The sequence below is a fragment of the Aotus nancymaae genome, unplaced genomic scaffold, assembly GCF_030222135.1.
Source record: "Aotus nancymaae isolate 86718 unplaced genomic scaffold, 86718_ANA_hifiasm-v0.15.2.pri h1tg000033l, whole genome shotgun sequence".
Taxonomy (NCBI): Eukaryota; Metazoa; Chordata; class Mammalia; order Primates; family Aotidae; genus Aotus; species Aotus nancymaae.
In genome coordinates, this window is record NW_026988447.1 from 19,098,234 (window position 1) to 19,111,013 (window position 12,780).

At 37.5% G+C, this 12,780-nt stretch overlaps 1 protein-coding gene across 3 annotated transcripts in view; it reads left to right on the forward strand.

Annotated features, from left to right (window-relative positions):
* The first annotated feature begins 344 nt into the window (after window positions 1-344).
* Window positions 345-12,780, forward strand: part of NR3C2 (nuclear receptor subfamily 3 group C member 2) — a 358,568-nt gene continuing 346,132 nt past the window's right edge. The window contains exons 1-2 of one of the 3 annotated variants that reach the window (XM_012470050.2): window positions 345-599; window positions 5,811-7,569. In XM_012470050.2, the coding sequence (XP_012325473.1) occupies window positions 5,813-7,569 (1,757 nt within the window). In that variant the 5' untranslated portion in view covers window positions 345-599; window positions 5,811-5,812. 3 annotated transcript variants of the gene reach the window in all.

The following is a 12,780-nucleotide window of genomic DNA, read 5'->3' on the forward strand; positions in this document are numbered from 1 at the left end:
CACCGCCCGGCACCCCAAGCTCCCGCCGCTTCTGCGGCTTTAAGGAAGCTGCCGAGTCCAGGCTGTGTCGCAGCAACTTTGTATCAGTCATGTCGCCCGCCTGGTGACTGACAGCCTGGATTGTCCAATAAGAAGCCCGCCTGACCCGTGGAGTGTGGAGCCTTGCTTCTCTTTGGGCCAATAGGAAGGGCACAGTGGGGCGGGATAGCAACCTGAACTTTATCTGGACATGTGACCCGCTTTTAAAAGGGCCAGCCCTCCAGCTGGCCCACTCCCCCTCCGGGCTTTCGCCCGCCCTCTCTCCCTCCCAGTTTTGCCCGCCCTGGCCCTGCCCCTGCCCCCTCCTCTCAGCCCCTCCGCGCCCGGGGTGTCATTGGGCCCGGTAGACGGGAGCCAACTTCAGGCTGCTCGGAGGAAGCCCGTGCAGTCAGTCACCTGGGTGCAAGAGCGTTGCTGCCTCGGGCTCTCCCGCCGCAGGGAGAGCGGCACTCGCTGGCCTGGATGTGGTTGGATTTAGGGGGGCTCCGCAGCAGGGGTTTCGTGGCGGTGGCAAGCGCTGCAACAGGTAGACGGCGAGAGACGGACCCCGGCCGAGGCAGGTGTGTAGGGGTGCTCGGCGGGGCACCGCTTGCCCTGCTCGGCTTGCGGCCGCGGCGCGGGAGCGTGCACTTTGCAGGGAGAAGTGGCTGCGTAATCCGGAGGCACAGTCAGTATGGTGCTGTGTGCTTGTTGTTTTGTTTTGGTTTTCCACTTTTCTCCCCCTTTGGCCACCAGAGGACTATTTTGGGAAAGTTTGGCCACTTTGGATAAATGCCCTCTAACTAGCAGCTTTTAACTGCCTTTGGCAGTGGGAGGTCTACCACCCTTCGCTTTCCCCAGAGATGAATTTCGAATCGTTTTCCCTATATAGTTTTTAAAGGACGTTTGAATAATATTTCTTTCCTTTATCAATTGCGGAAGCTCCCAAATCTCAGCCGGAGGTGTGTAGCGGGTAAGGGCAGTTGAAGGAGATATAGATCCTAACAGATCCTGTATAAAAGGGGCTCTGGAAATTCGTGCATTTCCCGTTCCCTAGCATTCGCGAAACTCTTGAGAGGCTACGCTTTCTATGGCATCAGTTGGAATTTTAAGGGCAAGGGAAAAGGGACGAAGCTGCTTTTGGTGGCATCCTTACCCTGCTACTGAATTTTAGGTGCGTGGCTTTGCCTACTCAATTTAGAAAGACTAGGTTTAAATGATAATGGTTTATAGCACCATCAGTTTTAATTATTTATTATGACACAGGAGTTAGGAAAACTTTTGATAGCAGACTAGCTTTTGAAACCGCTGAATTTTAAAGGCACCAAATTGCTTCTTAACATTTTGTATTGCCATTTCTCTAGGTGCTGTTATTGATGATATTTACATAGTAATTATAACAGCATTCTCCATCTGTGAAGTCCTGCTGTGAAGTTTTAATTTTATGTTTGACATCGTGGCAGCTATCATGGAAAAGCTTGAGAGAAGTTTTAAAAAATAATTTAAAGTGGAGCTTTTTCCTTTAAGGGAGGCATAGTCTGGTTTGGCGATTTTTGGGAAGATCAGGTGGCTCGGTAAATTAGGTGAGTGAATAGAAATCAGGTGTGCTCAGTTCTAACTGGTTCTCCCGCTCTCTTAGGTGACCTTGGGCAGATTTCTATCATTTACCTCATCCATAAAAGAGAGGAACATAATAGTTCTGTAGTGGGGAATGACAAAAAATAGTTACTTATAGTGAACTTTTGCAACTATGCAGCCTAGAAATGATTGTGAGATTCTTAAGCTTTCGTCTTTAAAATACCATAGTATAGCGAAATAAATATAAAAAATGATGACTTTTCTATCATGATGAGATTGGGTTTTGGGGGATGCTAAAAGTGAAAGTGTTTCCAGATAAAATACAAATTCGCAAGGATCTTTGTTAATATTCCTGAAAAAAAGTACTTCCTTATGGAAGAGGGCGATTTAACACAGACTGTAAAACATAGAACTTTAAAGTAAGGTTTTCCTTTGTGAAAACAGCATTTCTTTTGTGTTTGAGAGCCTATGTATGGTTTAAAGTAGCACCTCCATCAGTGCTTTTCCTTTTCCTTACGTGAATTATTTGATGTTTCGGGGTGAGGCCCATTTGCGTAAAAATTAAAGGTTCAGAATGTTTTTTTTGCATTTGTCCTAAGAGAATCTTTGTTATGGTGTCCATTGGAAGCCAGGCAAGTCTGATTTTTATGTCAGTTAGATTTGTATACCTCTATGTGCTTCATTTTATACTTTAGTTACAAAAACTTTTTCTTTATCCTCTGGATATTAAGATCTACGAGGATCAGATTCATCGACTAGTATTTTCAGTATTCACTAGTAAGTACAGGTTGACTGAAATTCTACTAAAGCCATGGTCATTGTGCCAATTCCAAAAAAGATAACCTCAGTTTCCTGGACGATATAGGAAATAAATTCCTAACTGGATCCATTTGTTTACAGAAAAGACTAATTAAAGTGGTAGGGAGACTCAATATAAAATATTTCAATAATGCTATTTAAAAAATCTGATCTTAAAAAATATTTGCATGGAAGCCATGCAGATGCTAGATGTCTTGTATTCTTTTGTGTTTGACTATTGCCAATGTGTATCGTTTCCTTTGTTGAGAGGTGCATTAAGTTGGTGGGGGAAAATACCTTAAACAAACTAATTTAGATTTCAGCAAAGCCTTTTGCAAATTCCTTAATGAGAGTCCTGTCAGTAATGTGGTGAAATACAGCCTATTTTATGTTATTAAGGGAGTTCAAGGTTAGCCAAACAGGACTTGGAAAGTTGTGATCAGCTGTATGATGTTAGCTGATAAAGCACTTCCTTGTCCAAGGCTTTAAGACTGTCTTCGGTGCCCATCATCGCCCATATAGATTCTCTTCAAGTCTTCTGTAGCCTCACAAATGTGGGATATGGTTCTTGTTTAGAGAGTGCTGAAAAGTGCAGATTCTTAGTAGATGTTCTTTGAGAAAAAGATGTAGTGGTAAAATTATTTGGGGAATGCTGGATTAAAAAGTAAACATAATCGCCCAGAGGTTTTGGTATGCAAATTTATGTAGAGACAATTCAAAAAAGCCATGAGTGACCGCCCTCCCCAGAAGACAGTTTGGAGAATGGGTTTTGGAGAGGGGTCTGGGTGGGGGGGTCCCCCTTGAGACACAGGACAGAGAGCCCTCTTGTCTATAACCAGGAAGAGAATGAGGCTGTGTGAGTGAGGCAGAGTGTGCCAGTGAAGGCCTCTGGGTAAGGTTGTTGAGACAAGAGTAACTTCCAGGCATCTGGGTAGATGGTGGTGCAGTTTGCCAAGAGAGCGAATGTGAGTTTGGGGGTGTGTGGGGGTGAAATGTGCAGAAAAGTGTTCCGTTTTGAATACAAAAAGACATATTTATTGTGTTGTTTAATGTATTTGGATCTGAACTATTTATAGCTTAGCTATATAGTCATTCATCTTTAGTGTGGGGAGGACAGAATATTCTTAGGTAGAAATAGAAGCAGCACATAATATTTACTGCTATTTTTCAATGCATAGCTATGACTAAATGGTTTTTTAGTAAAGCATAAAAGGGCAGTCTTAGCTATTTGGATCTCCATTCACTGCTTTTTAGTTTAGTTTCTTTGTCAGCTTTTACTTGGCTTTCATCCGCACCAACCCTTTTGGCTGGAATTACTATTAATAGATAACTACCTTAACCTTTGTAATTTCATTTATTTTCTACTGTCTTGTGATTGATTTTTGATTAGGAATCTATAGGATGTTCTTTAGGTGAAAACATACTATATAATTGATAGATTTTAATGTTCGCAAATTGAGTATTGATATTATAATAGTTGAAAATTTTTTGTGATGTGCTATCCACTTGGGATACAGTGGTGAACGTGATCATTTCTGCCCTTTTAGAACTTAAACTCTAGGGTAAAACACAGAAAAGTAAGAGGTAATTATAATACTTGGACAATTTGGACATTAAAGTTCTTTGTAGGGCTTTGTGCTATCTAAGGCAAATTTATGAGGCCAGTTCAGATTTATCTAATGCAAACTTATTTAGTAACATTATTTTTCAATATTAATTAATATAAGTTCTGTAACAAAAGGACTTCCTGTTTTTTTTTTCCAAGGGAAGGTAGGCAGGGTAGAGACATTGGCAAAGGGGGAAAGGATGAGAGGCCTAAAATAAAGCTTGTATATAGAATGGCAGAAACAGCATTTTTTCAATCAGAACTTTTATTGGGCCTTAGATTCAAAATGTTTGAAAAATGCATAATACAGATTTTAGGAGTTTTAAAATACTAAAATGTACAAATAAAATTTTACTGGGAGTAAGATACGTTTCTTCAGAATGGTGGTTGCCAGCCAGGGGTGATTTTGCCTCCCAGGGTTGTTTGGTAATGTCTGGAGACATTTTCAGTTGTCACAACTGGGGAGGGAGAATGCTACTGGCATCTAGTGAGTAGGGCTTAGGGATGCTGCTAAATGTCTTAGCAATGCACTGGGCAGACCTCCACAACAAAGAGTTGAGAAACTGGTGTAGAGAGAGACCTGCAATCAGATTGCAGCTCCAACACTTAGCTGTGTGCACAGTGCCTCAGTTTTCCCAGTTGTGTTATCTGGATAATACTTTTATCAGTCATTCAGGGTTGTGTGTAAGGATAAATGACTTAATATATGTAAGGAGTTTATAATACTGCATTAAATTATATGGGTAAGAATGTTATCAATAGCCTATTGTAACAATTCTGTCTGTGAAGTAAATTAATCTATAGAGTGCATGGATATGGTTATATATCTGAAACAACCTTGTGGGTTCCTTGAGGATGGGGATTGTGCCTTTTTTGTGTATCCCTACCTATTCACTGACTGGTCTAAGGGCCACGATGTAGCAAGCACTTGGTAAATATTGTTGAATGAATTCTTAAATTTCCAGGACTCCTCTCGAACTTCCTCCATTTACCATTGAGAGTAAACATTTCTGGTTGTTGGGAGTTGTTCTAGCAGAGGTACCACTAGGTCAGGGCGCATGTCGAAGTCCTTGCCAGTATTGAAATACGGAGAAGACACTGGACAGCCCTGAGTTGTCATACAGCCACTCTGAGCTATGGACCATCTTAATCAGAATGTATAGATCTTGACTTTTCAGAACTGACATTAAATTATTTTAATACTAATCTATGTTAAGAAAGGTAGATTTAAAAAAATTCACAAATTATTTTTCCCATGATAATTCACTTGGTATGTTTATGTTTGGAAAGAATAACGTTAATTACATTTCTATACTGTTTTTTAACAAGGCCATATATTAAATATGGAGGTTGGCTACTGTATGATCCAAAGACTCCAAAGGCGTTGGAGTCAGAAGATTTAGATTTAAACACAACTTTGTCACTATGTCTTTGACTTTGGGCAAGTAACCCACCTCACTAAGTCCTCAGTTTCTTTTTTGCCTGCCTTAAAATTCCCAGAATTACTTTGAATATCTACTAAGTTAACATTTGTAAATATTATTTGCAGACTCTAAAGACTGTATTGTAGCAAACATGTTACTTTTATTTAGATCCAAAACAGTTTTATATGATCACTTCTCTTATCTGACATCTGGACAAGTTATAGTCAATACTCTGTTATGTCAGCATCCAAAAAGGTAACCATTTTAAATGTTGCTTATAATAAGTAGAATATGTTTTGTGGCTTAGTAAATGCAATTTTAGAATGTCTTTTAGAGTAATATTGCTATAACTGACTCTAATTTTTTAATGTGAATTTATTTGTTAGCTATGGAGACCAAAGGCTACCACAGTCTCCCTGAAGGTCTAGATATGGAAAGACGGTGGGGTCAAGTTTCTCAGACTGTGGAGCATTCTTCCCTGGGATCTACAGAGAGGACCGATGAGAATAACTACATGGAGATTGTCAACGTAAGCTGTGTTTCCGGTGCTATTCCAAACAACAGTACTCAAGGAAGCAGCAAAGAAAAACACGAACTACTCCCTTGCCTTCAGCAAGACAATAATCGGCCTGGGATTTTAACATCTGATATTAAAACTGAGCTGGAATCTAAGGAACTTTCAGCAACTGTAGCTGAGTCCATGGGTTTATATATGGATTCTGTAAGAGATGCTGACTACTCCTATGAACAGCAGAACCAACAAAGAAGCATGAGTCCAGCTAAGATTTATCAAAATGTTGAACAGCTGGTGAAATTTTACAAAGAAAATGGCCATCGTCCTTCCACTCTAAGTTGTGTGAACAGGCCCTTGAGATCATTTATGTCTGACTCTGGGAGCTCCGTGAATGGCGGTGTCATGCGCGCCATTGTTAAAAGCCCTATCATGTGTCATGAGAAAAGCCCGTCTGTTTGCAGCCCTCTGAACATGACATCTTCGGTTTGCAGCCCTGCTGGAATCAACTCTGTGTCCTCCACCACAGCCAGTTTTGGCAGTTTTCCAGTGCACAGCCCCATCACCCAGGGAACTCCTCTGACATGCTCCCCTAATGTTGAAAACCGAGGGTCCAGGTCACACAGCCCTGCACATGCTAGCAACGTGGGCTCTCCTCTCTCGAGTCCATTAAGTAGCATGAAATCCTCAATTTCCAGCCCTCCAAGTCACTGCAGTGTAAAATCTCCAGTCTCCAGTCCCAATAATGTCACTCTGAGATCCTCTGTTTCTAGCCCTGCAAATATCAACAACTCAAGGTGCTCCGTTTCCAGCCCTTCCAACACTAATAACAGATCCACGCTTTCCAGTCCGGCAGCCAGTACTGTGGGATCTATCTGTAGCCCTGTAAACAATGCCTTCAGCTACACTGCTTCTGGCACCTCTGCGGGATCCAGTACGTCGCGGGATGTGGTTCCCAGTCCAGACACACAGGAGAAAGGTGCTCAAGAAGTCCTTTTTCCTAAGACTGAGGAAGTAGAGAGTGCCATCTCAAATGGTGTGACTGGCCAGCTTAATATTGTCCAGTACATAAAACCAGAACCAGATGGAGCTTTTAGCAGCTCATGTCTAGGAGGAAATAGCAAAATAAATTCAGATTCTCCATTCTCAGTACCAATAAAGCAAGAATCAACCAAGCATTCATGTTCAGGCACCTCTTTTAAAGGGAATCCAACAGTAAACCCATTTCCATTTATGGATGGCTCATATTTTTCCTTTATGGATGATAAAGACTATTATTCCCTATCAGGAATTTTAGGACCACCTGTGCCCGGCTTTGATGGTAACTGTGAAGGCAGTGGATTCCCAGTGGGTATTAAACAAGAACCAGATGACGGGAGCTATTACCCAGAGGCCAGCATCCCGTCATCAGCCATTGTTGGGGTGAATTCAGGTGGACAGTCCTTCCACTACAGGATTGGTGCTCAAGGTACAATATCTTTATCACGATCGGCTAGAGACCAATCTTTCCAACACCTGAGTTCCTTTCCTCCTGTCAATACTTTAGTGGAGTCATGGAAATCACACGGTGACCTGTCGTCTAGAAGAAGTGATGGATATCCGGTCTTAGAATACATTCCAGAAAATGTATCAAGGTAAGTTGGCTCTTTCGTTGTTTTTGAAAGTCATGGCTTTATAAATGTCGAAGGTTAGCATTATCTTTACAGTTGATAAATGGAACACTTCAGATTACTGTTTTAAGGATGGTCATATGGTGCTTCCATTTGCATGTTGATATAATGTTATTTTTTTGAAGTAGAGGGAAAAAAACATTCTTAAAATCACTTAGAAAGTATCTGCGTTGATTTTGAAGGGGCATATGTAGGTGTCCCCCAATCACCATTGCCTGTTTTATGTGTTTGGAAAATTTATGTTTTACTGGCAGTTACCATATTTACTGTAGCAGACTAGTACTAGATTTTTTTCCTTTAGCTGTTTGCTGGTTTACTGAAATTGCTTTAGGTCAGTTTATTCGTGGTCTTAGTCCTTTTTTATTATAGCTTTCTTTATTAATCATCACTTCATCGGTTGTGAAAAATAAAATTGAATCCTGTATCTGTTACCCACAAGCTTCCCTCCCTTCTGCCCTTTTCTAGGTAGGTTAATTATATGAAAGTTGTGGTTTTTCAATACAAATAAATCATTTCCTTAACTGTTGAGGGCTTTTAAAGACTCAGCATATCTAAAATTACTAAGTGGACAATCTTGCTTTCTTATATTGGAAATGAAATATGTAACTGCAGTTTTGAATTGGTATATTTATAACTTTTCAGATCAGCAAGAAGACATATTTTATTTACTGTAAATTATCTCTTGGCTTTCCTTGTTGCAGATAGCATGTTGTATATATTTAGAAAAAATAAGGAAGAGGTTTTAGATATGACTATAAAGGGTGGTTCTAAGTTATACAGTGAATACCTGGATTGGACTTTGCTTCAGTACTGTTTTTATTACTTGGTTGTAATAAATTATTCCTTTATGGACTATATAAAGAGTAGATTTCCTAGGTATAGTTCATTCCTTTGGCATCTAGAACTATGTGGATATTTTCCTTATGTCATGAAAAATTATTTTGTGGGAAATATGTCTATCCCGTTAGTAGGATACAGGGTTTACATGTATTGCTGTAGCTTTCTCCTATTCTGTTTTTTCCCAAACCAAAAGCAAAAACTTTAATTTATGCATTCTTTTCATTGTCATTGGCTCAAACCTTGCTTTTCTTGCTTTTATGGAAGCAAACATTTCATAAAGGATACATTTTTATAGTTCCCCATAGCATGAAGTATTCAATCATATTCTAATGCTGTCTCAAATTATAAGCTCTAACAAGAGTCATGAGATAGCATGGCTGCCATCAGAACCAAACTCAGCATGTGTTTTACTGCTAGTGCTTTGCTTTACTTTTAGAGAAGGAAATTTTTTCATGTGATGTGAATATTTTTGTAAATGATGTTTTAAGCGAGCTGGTATGAGGTAGTATAGCCTGGTAGTTAACAGCATGACTGGTTGAAATCCCAACTCTACTACTTAATTGTTTAGTTTTCTCAAGGTATAAAGGGATTAAACAGTAACCATCTCAAATGTAGTTAAAACAATTTAAATGAGTTAATTTATGAGAAATACTTTGAATTCCTTCCGATATGTTAGTATGCATTATACATGTTTTAGCTATTATGAAATGGTTTTATAATTTTTAGTTTTCTTTTTTCTTATGTGAAATTCCACAGAATCTTTTAAAGAAATATTTAAGCATTTGTTAAAGTAAATATTTGACAATTTCTTATGATCAAACTCATTTTTTAAAAATGATTATGCACTATACCATTGTTATTACAGTTCTATTTATGCTTTTTTAGTTTTAAAACCTTGCTTTGGGTAATGATATTTCTGGTAGAAATACTGCAGATGCAGTAAGTTAAAATGATTGTCTCTTATGTTTGTTCTATATCCCTATTTCTACTATTTTAAATATAGTTTTCATGCTCATGAAGCCCCTCCTGATGGTCCAGTGACCCATGCATAGCCTTAGACATGTTAGTATGAATTAGTGACCTTGAGCCTATCCTGTCTTTGCGGGCACAGGAGGCAGTGTCTTGTGTCTCTTTTTGAGTATTCCAAAATGCTTTATGTATTTGTTAATACAGTCAACAGGGATTCATTCCGCTTATATACATACTGGTTTTGTGCCAGCTAAATTTCCTAAAAACTTTAACTTAAAGCTTTAATGTGATTTGACATCTCTTATAGATTCATGATTCTTTACAGCTTTTCTTGGTGAATAGTATCCAAACCTATTTGTTTTAATGATTATCAGAGTAAAAGCTCAAGGATCAGAGGAAATTTAGATGTTTTTCCAGATTTCAGTGTACACATTATATTTAACCTCATGCAAGTATCATCCTTGGTCTCTTATTTTGAACAAAAAATCCAGCCTTTTTGCCTATTTCTTAAAATATGATCACTTGTTTCAGGGAATATTGATAAATGAATGAATGAAATATAAAGGATCAAGGCAGTGTATAGTGCTTCTAGGTTTAATAGTATCCTTCATCATTAGGTTGAACTTTGAACTACAGTATTTTCTGGTAGATCTCAAATCATGGTTTGAGGGTTCCTGAGACCTTTTCAAGGACGTTCATGAAGTCAGAAATGATGCATTGGTAAAAATATCCACTAAAAATGGAACACAGATTAATGGATTTAGATATAATGGTGTACAAAAGTTCACTGATATTGTTTCAGATTCCACATTGAAACTAATTTTTAAGAAACTATTCAGTGTTAATTTTCAGTGTAGTATCAGAAATTCATGTCTACAATTATCTTAAACAGTCGTTAAAATATTCTTCCCCTTTCCCAACAGCATTTCTGTATGAGACCAAATTTTCTTTATATACTTGAAGAAAAACATAGCACCACACATAGATATGAAAATCTGGCAGTCTTCTATTAAGTGTGACAGTAGTCTTGCAAAAATGTTAAACAGTGCCAGTCTTCTCACTAAGGTTTTTGTTTGGGGAAATACAGTTTCATAAACAGTTTTCGTATTGTTTATGTTAATGCATAATGACTTATTTTTAAAAGATTTTAAAACACTTGTTTTAATTTTTAATTTAATTTAAACTAATTTAATATTAGTTTTAATTTCCAATATGGTATTAATAGCTATACCTCATATAAACAAATGCTCTTTGGGATCCTTCATAGTTTTTAAGAATGAAAAGAAGTTCTGAGATCCAGAAGCTGAGAACTGCTGGTCTGTTCTCTTCTGTACACCCTTTGGAGGTTAATGAAGAAAGAAGATATTACGTTATTTGTATTAGCGTTACTGAATATTATTCTGAGGAAGGAGTGTCCTATTCAAATAGGAAAAGTGATTCTTGCCAGATTAATTTTTTAAACGGACAGAAATGAGTAATGGCTGTGAGGTGCGTGTTGTCTTCATTTCAGTCTGTGGGCATTCTGTGAGAGTGGTGACGAAAGTCATCTGTTAATAATTTCCAGTGAATGAATTGTCTGAGTGCCAAATTGTAAAGTAAATTATGACAAAGCTAAATGTAAAGCCCTTAGAGTGGACGCTGGACCTAGTTGTGTCAGGTAGATTAGAATTCCTCTGCTTGGACATCAACAAAACCTCTCTGAGACTCAGTTTCTTCATTTTAAAGTGATTAAGTTGAACTAATCACTTCACTAATCACTAATGCTCTGCAAGAGCTGCCAATGTAACTTCCTTTGAAGAATCAAAATAGAGTATCCTTTAACATACTTGCTAATCTAGTTGCAAGTATTTTGTAGTCACAAGTCTAGCTTCATGGTTTTCATAGTAGTCTGGGGAGAAAAATATCATTTCTATGTACAATTTTAAAGTAAAAGTGAGGAGGGGTAGTCTATGATTTTACTTGAAAAGCGGAACAGTTTCTGTGTGTGTATGTGTGTGTGTGTGTGTGTGTGTGTGTGTTTTAAACCAGATTTTTTTTTTTAAACAAACTGAAACTTACTATGAATTCCTTGTTCTTTTTATTTACACTATTCCTCATGGAAACAGGGCACTTCTGTTGACATAACACTGGCTGTTTATGGCGATAGTCATAGTCACTTTGATAGCATCATAACACAGTGCTAACATTGACTTAGACTTTTAAATGTAAAGTTTACTGTTTCAAAGGGCATATTCTGGTAGGTCTTAAGACAAGTAATTAGGTATTTATTTTAATATGTGCTGATTTTTTTCCGCCATAGAATGAAATAGTTTAGTAAATAACCTATAGTTATTCTTTTATTTTTCAATTGCCCCTGAAGTTTCCTTGAAACTCACATTATATGATAAACCGAAAGCGTCAGAATTCAGGGAGTTTGTGATAAAGTTTGCCCTTTTACTAAACTTTCAGAATAAACACTTGAGATGTAAATATCTCTATGTAATACGGTGTATGAAAGAATGGTGTGGGGAGGGGTGTGTTTGTATGAGAGAGAGTATTGGTGCTTACTCTAATAAATAAATCCATTACAGCATTGCTTAGGTCATTTGGGAATGAAAACATGTAACTTTCTTTAACTTATTATTTGTCTCATAATATTCTGATTTTGAAATTGCTAATGTACCTAGAATTTCACCAGGAAAAATATTTAAAATATTTTTATAAATTATTTTAAAATGAGAGTTGTTTCTCCTGATATTCATTTTCCATTCACTTATTATATTTCTGGAAGAGTGGTGATAATAAAAAAATTAGTGTTTTATAATACATAAATCACTATGTACAATGTACTTTTGTAAGTTTCATTTTTAAACATCACAGGTATCTTAGGTTTACATGTCAGTATGTCTGCCTCTCATCATCTAAAATACTTGTTTATTATTTATGCCGTACTTTAAAAATAATGCTGAGATAAAAGCCATGGTTTCACTTAGATAACCTCAAATTATTCAACTTAATGCAGTTTTCATACCAGCAACATACTAGGGACTTAGAGCTTTGAATGGGAAGTTCATACCATGAGGACATCACTTATAGATTTGATATTCAATATTGCCTTTTGCAATATTGAAATTCTAGGTGTGTCTGATCTTTTCTGTCCTTGGAATGTTAGAGTAATAGCAGATGTTATATTGAATACCACTAATTTAGGAGCAATACTTTGCTTCTTTTCATACTTTGATGTCATTATGTTTTTCTGCAAAATAATACTTTTTTTTTCACTTTCAGCTGTTGCTTTAGTTTTGTACTACTCATTTGCTCGTAAAATTTTACCTCCACTGCTAAATAATTTATCATTTTCTTTCACTTACTAAATTCAAATTGAGA